At 42.0% G+C, this 16,309-nt stretch overlaps 1 protein-coding gene across 2 annotated transcripts in view; it reads left to right on the top strand.

Moving 5' to 3' along the window:
• Positions 1-14,027: 14,027 nt before the first annotated feature.
• The window catches only part of ST8SIA5 (ST8 alpha-N-acetyl-neuraminide alpha-2,8-sialyltransferase 5), a 48,356-nt gene continuing 46,074 nt past the window's right edge, over positions 14,028-16,309 (top strand). Inside the window, exon 1 of one of the 2 annotated variants that reach the window (XM_075269780.1) lies at positions 14,028-14,788. In XM_075269780.1, coding sequence (XP_075125881.1) covers positions 14,658-14,788 — 131 coding nt within the window. In that variant the 5' untranslated portion in view covers positions 14,028-14,657. The remainder of the gene's footprint in view (positions 14,789-16,309) is intronic. The other variant, XM_075269781.1, reaches the window with a different exon arrangement.

The following is a 16,309-nucleotide window of genomic DNA, read 5'->3' as shown; positions in this document are numbered from 1 at the left end:
AAAAAAAAAATAGGTGCACCCACGTTTCCTCAGTCACATGTCTAAACCCCTGACCTATTTGTGTTCCCAACTATAGGCCCATACAATCTCTGTATAATACTACCATACAGTATATTGCCTAATTCACAAATAATACTACCATACATGACCTAGTAACAATGCCGTATATTGCCAATGACTACAGTAAAAATAAAGTGGTTTTCTGGCCCCTAATGCATGTTTCCTACTAATAATTAGAGATGAGCGAACAGTGAAATATTCGATATTCGTTTGGAATAGCCCCTCAATATTCAACTATTTGAACGAATATTGAAACCCATTATAGTCTATGGGGAAAAATGCTTCATTTCAGAGAAAACCACTATTCGACTCAGGAGAGTCACCAAGTCCACTATGACACCCCAGGAAATGATACCAACACCCTGGAATGCAACTGGGACAGCAGGGGAAGCATGTCTGGGGGACATCTAACAAGCCCAAGTACCTGTATTACGTCACTAATAATGCAGGAGCTGACTTTTTCCCTTAGGAATGCATTGACCAGCGTTGATTGGCCGAATGCCATACAGAGTACAACATTCTACCAATCAACGCTGGTTCTGCCGGAGGCTCGTATGTGAGGAGGCGGAGTCTAAGACCGGTCCACAGCAGTCTCCATTGTGGTCCGATCTCAGGTATAGCTGAGTTGACACAGCTCTGCTACACCTGAGATGCAGCAGAGCTGGACGCGCGCTGAGCTCTGCTACACCTGAGATGCAGCAGAGCTGGCCGTGCGCTGAGCTCTGCTACACCTGAGATGCAGCAGAGCTGCCCGTGCTCTGAACTCTGCTACACCTGAGATGCAGCAGAGCTGGCCATGCACTGAACTCTGCTACACCTAAGATACAGCAGAGCTGGCCGTGCGCTGAGCTGTGCTACACCTGAGATGCAGCAGAGCTGGCCGCGCACTGAACTCTGCTACACCTGAGATGTAGCAGTGCTGTGCGCTCAACGCTGCTACATCTGAGATGTAGCAACGCTGTGTCAACTCTGCTACACCTGAGATGTAGCAGTGCTGTGCGCTCAACGCTGCTACATCTGAGATGTAGCAATTCTGTGTCAACTCTGCTAAATCGGAGATGTAGCAGTGCTGTGTCAACCCTGCTACATCTGAGATCGGACCACAATGGAGACTGCTGTCTACCGATCTTAGACTCCGCCTCTACCGGCAGAACCAGCGTTGATTGGCTGAATGCTGTACACTGTATGGCATTCGGCCAATCAACGCTGGTCAATGCATTCCTTTGAGAAAAGTCAGCTCCCGCATAACGCAAGCTCACAGAGATCCCGACTAGCATATAATGGGCTGCCACGAGATAGAGCCCCAAAGAGCTGTGTGAGTAACATTCCCTCCTAAATAAAGGTAATCCCTAGCTAACCCTGCCAGTACATCTATCCCTGTCTCACAGTCACATAGTTCACAGTCTCATATGAACTGAATCTGAAATCCACCATTTGTCTAAAGTGACCTGATTTAGCCAGTCAATTACTTTTTCCGATTTTTTCCGATGCCTCCGTTGTCGTAGTTCCTGTCCCACCTCCCCTGCACAGTTATTGCTGCAAAAAAAGCGCCAGGGAAGGTGGGAGGGGGTACGAATTTTTAGTGTGTTTTCCGCATGGTATTTGATTGGAATCGAATATCTCGAACAGCCTGATATTCGATCGAATACCAATTCGAACGCCGTTCGCTCATCTCTACTAATAATCTATCCACAGGATAGATCAGCAGTATCTGATCTGTGGCAGTCCGACCCCCAAACAGCTGATCTGTGAGAGCGTTCAGGTGTTGGACCCCTACAGATACTGATGACCTATTCTTGGATTGGTCATTAGTATGAAACAGCATTAGTGGCCAGAAAACCCCTTTAATGCCAAACCACCCCTGGCTAATAGTGTCAACAGCGCCCATAAAATAGCACCATTGAGTTCACAAATAATCGTGCCATACGATGCCCATATTAATGTCTGTGTTCCCCTAAAAAACATGCCGTTAGTAATAGTATCACAGTACTGACAAAATAGTATCAACCGTAGTAACATGCTGCAAACATAATAGTGCCAACTACTGAGGGGGCCATTATACTGCATGGAGGAGCCATTATACTCTGTGTGGGGGAGCTAAGGGGGCTTTCATACTGAGTGTGTGTGTGTGTGTGGGGGGGGGGGGGGGGTAAGGGAACATACTGTGCGTGTGGTTAACACTAAATATCCCCTAAAAATATAGTTACATTTCCTGGTTGTTGTTTGGTGAAGGGGTTATTGGAGGGAAGGAACGCGCACCTATAGATGTAGTTATAGTGTGTATGACTAGATCCAACATTCTTTATTGGAGTGAGAGCTCTTGTTTTCTGAGGCAGCACCCAAAATCCCTTCTTGCCTGCGGTAGCCACTAGTGGGCGCTCACTGCATAGGGATTTATAGATCACTCATTAATGCGATAATGAATTTATACCAAGTTTCTGATAGTAATGGCGAGAGGGCCTCAGTGTTTTATAAACAACTAGCTGGTACCCGCGACTTCGTCTGCGGTGATTGTAGAAGTGGGTATATACAGGCGTGGGTAAGGTTTTCGTACTGTGTATAAGGTATGGGATATGAAATGTAAGTTTGTATCTTTACAACTTTATCTTTAAAGTTTGAGACTTTTGTGTTAAAGTTACTTTGTATTTGAGCTGCTATATATACGGTGTTGTGAGAAACTTTACATAGTGACTTTGGGACAGAAGTATTTTAAGTTAACCCTTTCCCGCCGATGGCATTTTTTGATTTGACTCCCCTCCTTCCAAACCCCATAACTTTTTTATTTCTCCGCTCCCAGAGCCATATGAGGTCTTAATTTTTCCTGGGACAAATTTTTCTTCCTGATGCCGCCATTATTTATTCTATATAATGTACTGGGAAGCAGGGAAAAAATTCAGAATGGGGTGGATTTGAAGAAAAAATGCATTTCTGCGATTTTCTTACGGGCTTTGGTTTTACGGCGTTCACTGTGCAACCAAAATGACATGTCCCCTGTATTCTGTGTTTCGTTACGATGCTGGGGATACCAAATTTATATGGTTTCATTTACATTTTGACCCCTTCAAAAAAATCCAAAACTGTGTTAAAATTTTTTTTTTTTTGAAAAGTCGCCATTGTCCGACAGCCGTAACTTTTTTATACGTGCGTGTATGGGGATGTATAGGGCGTCTTTTTTTGCGGGACCGGGTGTACTTTGTAGTTCTACCATTTTCGGGAAATGTTATTGCTTTGATCACTTTTTATTCAAATTTTTATCAGAATCAAAACAGTGAAAAAATGGCGGTTTGGCACTTTTGACCATTTTTCTAGCTACGACGTTTACCGAACAGGAAAAATATTTGTATAGCTTTGTAGAGCGGGCGATTTCGGACGTGGGGATACCTAACATGTATGTGTTTCACGGTATTTAACTACTTTTATATGTGTTCTAGGGAAAGGGGGGTGATCTGAATTTTTAATCCTTTTTAATTTTTTTTTATATTTTTTTTACTTTTTTTTAAACTTTATTTTTGGCATTTATTAGACTGCCTAGGGGTATTGACATGGGTGGGCGGTGTCGCGGATTGTCAGAGCGGTGGGGGTCGGCAAACATGGCTGCTCCGGAGCATTAAAGAGCGCCTCCTGGAGTATCGTTAAGGTGAGGGGCAAAGTGGTAAAGTATATGTATATGTGATTGTGTGGGGTTAGGGGCGAGGCTGTAGGGGGTAATAGGAATTTTGGGGCTTGCTATGGTCCAAAGTGTGTGAGATTGCAGAGATGGTGGTGTGAGTTTGGGTTTTGTGGGGGTCCTGGCACAAACGTATGTGCGCTATTGTGACGAAAAGTAGCCTATTGTGCAATCGGGTGTATTAACTATGTTTGTGGAAAATTTCAGCCAAATCGGTGGAGCGGGTTTTGCGTGATTGAGGAACAAACATCCGAACATCCAAAACTCACAAACCCACAAACTTTCACATTTATAATATTAATAGGATATATCCAACTTTCTAATCTATCTTATTTCTAGATCTATCTTGCTTGTATATACCTAGAGGCCGGATCTATTGGTTTTCACAGCTGAGGGGCTGTTACAATTAGATCCCGTATAGTTTGTGAGTTTACCATGTCACCAGTATGTCTATCCTGTCCTACACTATACGGTTCACAGTAGGTGTCAGGTCTGGATACAAGTGAAGCATGGTTAGATCTGGACAGGTTTGTAACATTTAGATGTAAAAAAAAAAAAGGTCCCATTTATTGTTAGTTAGCGAATAATAGAAAGTGATAGAAACTATATCATATATTTGTCAAGCCTTTTGTTATACAGTGACTAAGTTTTAGCTTCCATAAAATAAAAAAAAGGTTAATTTAGCCACATCCTCCCAGCTTCCACTAGATGGCAGCACAAATATAGAGTGAAGCTTTTTTGTGTGTTCAAAATGTGACTATTGATGAAATACATAATATAAAACTTTTCTTCTTATCCATTGAAGAAAGTATTATAGTAGTTATATTCTTGTACGTAGGAGCAGTATTATAGTAGTTATATTCTTGTACATAGGAGTAGTATTATAGTAGTTATATTCTTGTACATAGGAGTATTATTATAGTAGTTATATTCTTGTACATAGGAGCAGTATTATAGTAGTTATATTCTTGTACATAGGAGCAGTATTATAGTAGTTATAGTCTTGTACATAGGGGCAGTATTATAGTAGTTATATCCTTGTACATAGGAGCAGTATTATAATAGATATATTCTGGTACATAGAAGGCAGTATCATAGTAGTTATATTCTTGTACATAGGAGTATTATTATAGTAGTTATATTCTTGTACATAGGGGGCAGTATTGTAGTAGTTATATTCTTGTACATAGGAGGCAGTATTATAGTAGTTATATTCTTGTACATAGGAGCAGTATTATAGTAGTTATATATTATTATTATTTTTTTATAATGTAGATTGTGAGCCCCACAATGTACATTTTTCCCTATCAGTATGTCTTTGGAATATGGGATGGAAATCCATGCAAACACGGGGAGAACATACAAACTCCTTGCAGATGGTTTTTTGCCCTTGGTGGGATTTGAACACCAGGACTCCAGCACTGCAAGGCTGCAGTGCTAACCACTGAGCCACCGTGTGGCCCAGTAGTTATATTCTTGTACATAGGAGTATTATTATAGTAGTTATATTCTTGTACATAGGAGCAGTATTATAGTAGTTATATTCTTGTACATAGGAGTAGTATTATAGCAGTTATATTCTTGTACATAGGAGTAGTATTATAATAGTTATATTCTTGTACATAGGAGTAGTATTATAATAGTTATATTCTTGTACATTGGAGGTGGTATTATAGTAGTTATATACTTGTACATAGGGGAAGTTTTATACTAGTTATATTCTTGTACACATGGGGCAGTATTATAGTAGTTATACACCTATCTCCCTATATTATAAAAATGAATTTCTGTCTGTCTGTCTGTCTGTCTGTCTGTACTCTAATGCGAACCAAACGACTGGACCGATCTTCACCAAATTTGGTACAGAGATACTTCAGGTATCCGGGAAGGTTTAAGACGAGACTCCAACTCACTCAGACGTACCGTTGCTGAGATACAGCATTCCAAACACAGTGCCCCCCCCTTAGCCAATACAAACCTGCAAGTCTTTCACTCATATTCCAACTGCAATACACATGGTCACTCCACATGCACAATACAACACTGATATCCAAACTGAGATACACGCATCAGAGGATTAGATACACAGATCAGCACACAGTATCACATGCCACAGGATTAGATACACGGGTCTGCACATAGTCCCACACACCAGAGGATTAAATACGCACTTCTGCACACAGTTCCACACACTGAAGGATTTGATACGTGCGTCTGAACACAGTTCCACATGCCGAAGGATTAGATACACGCGTCTGCACAAAGTACCACACCCCGGGGGATTGGATACATGCGTCTGCACACAGTACCACATGTCAAAGGATTGGATACACGCATCTGCACACAGTTCCACGCACCAGAGCATAAGATTTGCACGTCTGCACACAGTACCACATGTCGTCGGATTAGATACGCGCGTCTACACACAGTTCCACACTCCAGAGGATTAGATACGCGCGTCTGCAGACAGTTGTACACGTATTAGGATTAGATACACGTGTCTACACACAGTTCCACACACCAGAGCATAAGATATGCACATCTGCACACAGTACCACATGCCGCAGGATTAGATATGTGTGTCTACACACAGTTCCCCACGCCGTAGGATTAGATACGTGCCTCTTCACACAATACCACACAGGGGAGGATTAGATACGTGTGTCTGCACACAGTACCACACTTTGGAGGATTAGATACATGCCTCTGCACACAGTACCACAAGTCAGAGAATTAGATGTGTGTCTCAGCACACAGTACCACACGGGGGAGGATTAGATACGCTCATCTGCACATAGTACCACATGCCAGAGGATTAGATACGCGCATCTGCACACAGTACCACACAGGAGAGGATTAGATACGCACATCTGCACACAGTACCACATGCCAGAGGAATAGATACACACATCTGCACACAGTACCACACGTCAGAGGATTAGATACGCGCGTCTGCACACAGTACCACATGCCGTAGGATTAGATACGCGTGTCTACACACAGTTCCACACGCAATAGGATTAGATACACGCCTCTTCACACAATACCACACGGGAGGATTAGATACGTGTGCCTGAATACAGTACCACACTTTGGAGGATTAGATACATGCTTCTGCACACAGTACCACAAGCCAGAGAATTAGATACGCATCTCAGCACACAGTACCACACAGGGAGGATTAGAAACGTGAGTCTGCACACAGTACCCCACGCCAGAGGATTAGATATACGCGTCTGCACACAGTAACACATGCCGTAGGATTAGATACGCGCGTCTACACACAGTTCCACATGCCGCAGGATTAGATACGTGCCTCTTAACACAATACCACACAGGTGAGGATTAGATACGTGTGTCTGCACACAGTACCACAAGCCAGAGAATTAGATACGTGTCTAAGCACACAGTACAACACGGGGAGAATTAGATACGCGCGTCTGCACAAAGTACCACATGCCTCAGGATTAGATATGTGCCTCTTCACACAATACCACACAGGGGAGGATTAGATACGTGTGTCTGCACACAGTACCACACTTTGGAGGATTAGATATATACCTCTGCACACAGTACCACAAGCCAGAGAATTAGATACGCGTCTCAGCACTCAGTACCACACGCCAGAGGATTAGATATGCGCATCTGCACACAGTACCACATGCCGTAGGATTAGATACACGCGTCTACACACAGTTACACACGCCGTAGGGTTAGATACGCGCCTTTTCACACAATACCACACAAGGGAGGATTAGATACGCACATCTGCACACAGTTCCACACACCAGAGGATTAGATAAGCACGTCTGCACACAGTACTACATGCCGTAGGATTAGATACACGCGTCTGCTTACAGTTTCACATGCCAGACGATGAGATACGCACGTCTTCACAAAGTTGTACACGCTATAGGATTAGATACATGCGTCTGCATACAGTACCACATGCTGTAGGATTAGATACGCGTGTCTACACACAGTTCCACACGCCGTAGGATTAGATACGCGCCTCTTCACACAGTACCACACTTTGGAGGATTAGATACATGCCTCTGCACACAGTACCACATGCCAGATAATTAGATACGCGTCTCAGCACACAGTACCACACTGGGGAGGATTAGATACGCGCATCTGCACAAAGTACCTCATGCCAGAGGATTAGATACACCTGTCTGCACACGGTACCACAACTCCAGAAGATTAGATACGCTCATCTGTACATAGTACCACATGCCGTAAGATTAGATATGCACGTCTGCACACAGTTTCACTTACCGGAGGATTAGATACGTGCCTCTTTACACAATGCCACACAGGGGAGGATTAGATACACACATCTGCACACAGTACCACATGCCGGAGGATTAGATATGTGCATCTGCAAACAGTACCACACCAACAAGTATTAGATACTTGAGTCTAAACACAGTACTACACGGGGAAGGATTAGATACAGCTTTACTCCAGGTATCCATAACAACTGATCATAGGTTTTTCAGTGATATCCAAAATGAGATACACACAATCACATGACACTTATGGACATACACACAAACCACATACAAAATACACCAGTGCAAAATTGGACATTTCTTATGGGGCCACTACACAAACATAAAATGTAATATACCCGTGCGAAGCCGGGTCCTCCCTCTAGTACATAATAAAAGTATTATAGTAGTTATTGTTTCTGTACATAGGAGCAGTTTTTATATTATTTATACTTATGTATATAGGGGAAGTATTATAATAGTTATTTTTCCTGTACAAAGGGGCAGTAATAGTATAGTAGTTATATTAATGGGTGCTCAGTGTAAAGTACATCACCAGTATTATTATGAATCACACATGGTAGATGGGGATAGCCCTGTAGTAGAGTTGTATTGGGGCCGGTAAGCTTCTGGGTCTCATAGACACATACTGTACATAGATATGTGAATATTTGCTGCATGTCATTATGTTTTCTGCTGACTTAGTGAATTTCTTAATCTTTCAGTCAGTCCAAGATGTTCCTTTTGACCCTTACAGTCTTCTCTCGAGATGTCCGTCTTGGCTGAGATGTCTTCTTGGCTGTGGTTTGATAGTGATGCATTTTGTAGAAGGCTGGAGGAGCAGATGTTGTTTGCGGTGACACGCTGTGATTCTTCCTGCCTCTACCACACGGTTCCCGGGTATAATTGTCCTTGTCAATGATTTTTCTACTCTTCCTCGCCAGAAAGACAAGCTTCCTGTAGGCCAATTCCTGTTCCAGCTGAACCGAATATCATTTTGATAAAAATCTAGTACAAAAGACAACAATGAAATTTCCCCATCTGTCCTGACAATGCTGCTCTGATTGCGGCCATTATTCTGGAAGGCGCAAAGCGAGATGTGTCCTAGAATTACAGATGGAGCTCCTGAGACCGCACATGGCACAGCAACCCCTATCAGAAAATAAGGCTGTGAATACTTAATAGATTTATCATAGACTACTAGATCAGGAACCACATATCCTACCGATCAGGAAATATATTCTACCAATCATGAACCATATATCCTACCGATTGGAAACCCCATATCCTACCGATCGGGAGCCATATATCGTACCGATCAGGAACCACATATCCTAACGATTAGGAACCACATATCCTACCGATCAGGAACCATATATCCTACCAATTGGAAACCCCATATCCTACCAATCAGGAACCACATACCCTACCGATTAGGAACCACATATCCCACTAATCAGAATCCATAAATCCTACTGATCAGGATCCACATACCCTACCAAAAACACATATCCTACTGATCAGGACCCATATAGCCTATTGATCAGGACCCATATAGCCTACTGATCAGGGGCCAAATATCCTACTGATCAGGATTCACATACCCTACCAAAAACACATATCCTACTGATCAGGACCCATATAGCCTACTGATCAGGGGCCAAATATCCTACTGATTATTTTAGAGATTTCATCCATCAGGACTTATCTACTTGACTTCCATTGGTTGGTTCAGGGAATGTGCTAAAGTCTGGACCCCAGAGGTATAACTATAAGGATGAAGGTGAAGCTGAACCTTGATATCTGAGGGGGACTAATGGCCTCTCCATCATACGTAAGGACAACAGTGCAATAAATGTCATGGAATCATATGGGGGGCTAGTTATGGATTTTGTCATATGGCCTAGAGTCTTCCTTCAATTGACGCTAACCAAAATACTTACTGAAATACACGTTTAGAAATAACTGCTGGTAGGTGCCAAGACTTCACCCATATTTGCAAGACGGTTGCCAGTTTTGCATTTTCATATAACATAGCACATTGTATTCCTACATAGTATCGACATAACAGTGTCCAACTAATGGTATTATTCATTGGCTAAATAAGATCATAACTAGTTTACATGAGCCGAAACGTGTTTCAGTACACAGTACAGCTTGTGATCAAGAGTGTTGCTATACAGGCAAAAACTAAAATGCTGCAGCCCATTCATTCCCAGGATCAGTGCGGGCCGACCCCTGGAATTTATATGTAAACTTCATTATTTGGGACATCTTTACCTGCAATTGTATATTATTTTATACTGACCTGAGAATACTTAATATAGGATGATTGTTATACTAAATGGTAATTTTTGCTTTGTTACATGCTATATTGAACTTGCGCTTGAAACGGTCTCTATCACCTGACTTCTGTATTAATATACCTTTGTAATGACCCTTAAATAAATACAGATCCCAGACTAATCCCCCCCAAATAATTTAGACCTCAGACCAGACCCCACTAAATATATCTAATCTCTAAAACAGATCCCAGATCAGACACCACAATGAATATAGACTTGACCTCTAAATAAATCTAACCTCTAACCAGACCCCCATATAATAAATCAGGCAGACCCCCTAAGTAAATCTAATCTCAGACCAGACCCATAGACATACATATACGCATACCACAATATAGTATATTCAGAAACTATAACGTGATCATGGAAGTATAAAATATATAAGTTGTAGAATGCCAAGATTAAAAAAAATAATAATAATTAAATCAATAAATAAAAAACGAAGTGGTCCTGATGCCCCAAACTGTCCTGAAAATGGAAATCTAAGGGAGCCTTCACACGGAGTTTACGCTCGCTCATTCTGAACATAAAAATCGTTCAGAGTGAGCGGCGTAAAAAACAGATCCCATTGACTTGAATGGGTGCCGGCATACGTGTGCTCCCCATTGAAATCAATGGGAGGCTTTTTTTTACCTATTGCTTTCAATGTGATACGCGCGTACGCCGGCACCCATTCAAGTCAATGGGATCTGTTTTTTACGCCGCTCACTCTGAACGATTTTTACATTCAGAATGAGTGAGCGTAAACTCCATGTGAAGGCTCCCTTAAAGAAGGTTTTAACCAATAATAAATAAAATGCAATGTTAGAGCAAATTAGATTTCCAAAACGGGTACACTATTCCTTGCAGTCCAACAATCCCGTTGTGTACCTCCTTTGTGAAAAACACGGACCCCTAGGATCTTTCCTGTTGATAATCACAGTTGCTGAACCGGTTTTGCTTTCCTTCTCTGTTGCAAAGAGGAATTGATCACAATAACCAATCAGGTTGCTCCTTTCAAGTTTAAAAGCTTCTGTGAGAAATGAGAGCTGGAATCTGATTGGTCGCTCTTGGATAACTTGTGCACTATACACTGCGGTTCTGCCATGTGTTTGGCGCCTCCTATACCTTCTATAATTGGGATTCTGTGTCTGGATTTCTCTATTTTCCTTTCTCTAATAAATCTGTCTGCAGCAATTTTCTGCTATGTGAATCTCTCGCTCTATTTCATCCTTAAAATTTGCAGATTTTGTTCATTATTAAACGCACATAGTTTGGGAGTTGTCCTATTCTTATGCTGTCTTGTGATTATAATGTGGTTATGTCTGCTCACTAGTCACCGACTAATACTATTTGGCATTTCTCCTACACAACATAAAATTACCATTAAATAATGTGTTGTCCTCTTCTGTCAGGCTGTGTTAAATTATTTTCATCTGTTCCTTAGTGAGACCTGTTCCAGGGAAAGCTGGCTGAGTGACTGTCACCCAACTTTCCCAGTATCCCGAATTATAAAATTGTCCAGTTAAGGATGACCCCAGACATGTTTAAGTAAATTCTTGAATTCTGCATCAAGTAATACATTTGTGCCGTCCCTCTGTTGTTCTTCCTGGAAATGCATAAATACATTTATAAGAGAAACAATGCAGTCTCATACTGCGGGACACAGTTTATCGACATGATAACAAGGAATGATAACATTCAGTCTACCTCTTGCTTTGCCAGGAGGAATAACATAGGAATGACACAATACAGACTGCCAAAAAAGAAAAGTGCTCAAGAATGATTCCTGTGTAGGCAGCAATACAGACAGATAAGTATGTATATCATGAGTTACAATGAAAATAACGGCAAGAACTGGTAGTTGGGTAAATCTATACTACAGCATTAGAGCGTCAAAGATCATGTATGGCCGCCTATAGCATTAGGATTATATTTCGTCATGGAAAGGGGAGGCTAAGTGATTACATGACCTTAAAGGGGTTGTCCAGGAATTACAGTTTTCTTTAAGCAGGGTGGGAAAGGTGAAAAAGAAAAACAAAAAACCTCCAAAACTATACTCACCTGTCCCGATATCTCCCACCACTGTCCGGTCCACGCCACTCATGACCGCTGCTTTTGTTGGAACAAGTCCAGGGCACCGCTGGACTGGAAAGCGGTGGAAGACAATGGAGCACTGGGAAGAGGCGAGTGTTTTGTTTTCACCTTCCCCCGTCTCCTTGCAGAAAACTGTAATTCTTGGACAAGCCCTTTAAGTCTACTGTATACAGTACGGGACAGTGAAGCCATGAGTAGGAAGGAGCTCCTGGCGTTAGAGATCACTATGGTGTAACGAGTTCTGGTCTCCTAATTGTATTGACCAGATTTTCCAACCTGGATATTCCATGTGTGTGAGACCTGAATAATATCAATTACCCCCAATCCTTCTTTCCCTACAGCCCCAGGCAAAGTGTTCCCCTCCCTTCCAGGATGTTTTAAACCTAACCAGACCCTCTTCTCTCTTTGGATTTGTTAGGTATCTGAAATTTTGCAACATGTCCAGTGACTGCTGTAATAACCATAAGACAAAGGTTAAATGTGACCAGTCAGACGGCTGCTTCACCTCCCCCCTGCCCCACCTTAGGTACTGGCCTATGAATGTTTATATGTATATAATGTTTACATTATGTTCTATATGTTATTTGCTGGTTTTAGCTATTTATTATCATCATTAAAGAGGTTATCCAGCTTTTTAAAATTGATGCTCTATCCAGAGGGGTCCGATATCTGGGATCCTTGCAGATCAGCTGTTTCCCTGTAGTAGAGTGAGTCATACTTGTAATAGTGGCCGCAGTGAGTATTGCAGTGACTTGAATGGGACAACCGCTGCAGTATTTACCATAGACTTGCTGCAGTATTTAGTATTGTTGCTATTGAAAGTATGGCGAGTGAGCACTGCATGACGAAACCGCTGATCTGCAGGGGTCTCGGGAGTCGGATCTGAAATTGATGTCCTGTATATAAAACATCAATCTTAAAAAGCTGGTAGTTAAAAGGTTCATACCATAAAAGTTATTAGTACAGCACTCAGCTACCTCTGGCGCTCCCATTGAAATGAATGGAGCATCTGCATTATGAACCGGAATGAAACACCCCCATTATTTGGTTCAGTGGGGTCTCAATGGTCGGACCCTCAGAGTCCAATAATCTCCAATAGTATGGATAGTGGATAAATAATTTTTGTGATATAACCCCTTCAATATAGTTAATAAAGATTAATAAGTAATGTTAATGGTAATATAATAATAATAATAATAATAATAATAATAATAATAATAATAATAATAATAATAATAATAAATATAATAGTGAATAATAATATTGAATAATATCAATGATAATAAATATGTATAATAGTAAACAGTGACATTTATTATTATTCATAATAATATTCATAATAATAATACAAGTTATACAATACATATAATAATATTAAAATATAGTTTTAATATAATATTTCTACATCACAATTCTAAGTTCTATATCTCCGTTGCACAATATCGTACCGTACATATAGGAATAAAAATAAAGTATAGAAAGAACAATAATAAGAATCTTTTCTTATCTCCTTCCCATCCACTGACATTGCAGGAGACGCAGCCTGCCTGGTGTGTAAGCAACAGGGCACATTGCTGTACGCCTGGAGCGGTGTCCTTGGGCAGATGCACAGTATGACCTTGGCTGTGTGCAGACACAAGACCCTCAGCAATCAGCCCTGTGATCAGGGAGAGGGAAGGGGCTGCAGCTCAGCTCTGTGCACTGACTGTCAGCAGAGAATGCAGCTCCTTCCAGCCCAGCACAGACAGGAGCCCAGCACTGCAGCTGATCACTGCAGAGGCTGGCACATCTGAGGGCACAGACATGAGAGAGATCTGCTGCTGCCAGGGCACAGGCATGGGGAAGATCTGCTCCATGAGCTGCTCACAGTCACCAGGAACATCAGCCTCATAATGGAGAACATAATTACCAGCAGAGGCTTCTGAGAGGGGAGGAGAGACAGACACAGAGAAGGGACTGCAAGGGACCTGTCTGTTCTGCACCCCTCTAGAGTGGAGATCAGGGGGGAAACCATCCCTCTTCCCATGTCCTGGGCTTTTGTAAACTTTACCCTGGAAGCTGCACAATGGGGTACCTTGTCCTCTGGATGGTAGAGCTAAGGGGGGCTGGGCAAGGGGCTTGTCATGCTTTCACTGTGAATAACAAGGACATCTTCCCTGCAGTCCTGCAATAAATAAGCAGCTTCAGAGACATCACAGTCCCTGGGGTGGTGGTTTTGGGGTTGCCCTGGTCATGGGGTACGCAGACCCCTCATCCAGCAGGGACCTGCTGGGGAATAGAACTTTATTTTTTATATTCATCTGCGCTTTTGCCCTGGTGACCTTGCTGCAACAGATCCTGAGTGGCAGGAACTACATCAAGAGGTAAGTGGCCAATCGTGTATTGTTAACCCTTTCCTCCACAGCTTACCCCTGCTGCGTAGAGCCTGTACTACATTTACCTGTGACTTTGGGCAAGGTGATTCATTAACACCTTCATTGACTCTAACCCTGCAACACTACGTTCAGAGTGATGGTGAATATTTCCGCACAGGTCTGAGGGGTTAATGGAAAAGGCTCCGTGTTGCCGGTGCTGTGACATGTGTCGTGTATCCATGTGTGCGTTCTGTTATGGTAATATGCTGGGAACAATGTATGGTGGTGCTTGAAAGTTTGTGAACCCTTCAGAATTTTCTGTATTGCTGGATACATTTGACCTGAAACTACATCAGATTTCCACAAAAGTCCTAAAAGTAGATAAAGGAGAATCATATCAAACAAATGAGTCAAAGTTATTTCACCTGATCATTGATTTATAGAAGAAAATGGGCCAATATCACATATCTGTAAGTGGCAAAAATATGTGAACCTTTAGGATTAGCAAACAATGTGATGCTGAAGTTAGAATCAATGAGATGACAGTCGGGTGTGAGTGGGCGACCTGTTTTCTTTAAAGAATAGGAGTCTATGAAAGTCTGATCTTCACAACACACATTTGTAGAAGTGTATCGTGACACAAGCAAAGGAGATTTCCGAGGACCTCAGAGGAAGAGTTGTTGATGCTTATCGGGCTGGAAATGGTTAGAAAAACCATCTCTAAAGACTTTGGACTCCACCAATCCAGAGTCAGACAAATTGTGTACATATGTGGGAAATTCAAGACCAGGAGTGGTCAACCAACAAAGATCATGACAAGAGCAAATCATACAATAGTCCGCGAGGTCACAAAGGAACCCAATGTAACCTCTAAGCAGCCAAAGGACTGACATTAGCTGATGTCAATGTTCTTGTGTCCACCATCAGGAGGACACTGAACAACAATGGTATTCATCTCAAGATTGCAAGGACTGCTCCCCAAAAAGAACTTTGCTATTGTCTGCAGATCATCTATTGGAACAATGTTTTGTGGGACCAAATAGAACGTATTTTGGTTTTTCAATGAGGGGCATTATATTTGAAGAAGGGAAAACACTTCATCCCAGCACAAAAACCTCACTGTCTATGAACTACAGTGGCGGTAGTATCATGGTTTGGGCCTCTTCTACTGTATTAGGACGGCTTACCATCATCGATGAAATAATGAATTCTGAATTATACAAGCAAATTCTAATGACAAATGTCAGGACATCTGTCTGTGAGCTGAATCTCAAGAGAACAAGGGTCCTGCCGCTAGACCATGACTCTAAGCACATGAGTCATTATACCAAGGAATGGTGGAAGAAGAAGAAAGTTAAGGTTTTTGAATGGACAAGTCAATGTCTTGACCTTAATCCAATGTTGCAGTTCATCGGAGGAAATCCACTAACGTAACAGAGTTGAAGCTCGATAGTGCAGGTGAAGGAGCTAAAATCTCTGAGGTGCTGGACTAACTGAGAGTTACTGGAAATCTTTAGTTATTGCTGCACT

This window comes from Leptodactylus fuscus, chromosome 1 (genome assembly GCF_031893055.1).
Source record: "Leptodactylus fuscus isolate aLepFus1 chromosome 1, aLepFus1.hap2, whole genome shotgun sequence".
NCBI classification, from domain to species: domain Eukaryota; kingdom Metazoa; phylum Chordata; class Amphibia; order Anura; family Leptodactylidae; genus Leptodactylus; species Leptodactylus fuscus.
This window is presented reverse-complemented; position numbering and strand designations above follow the sequence as displayed.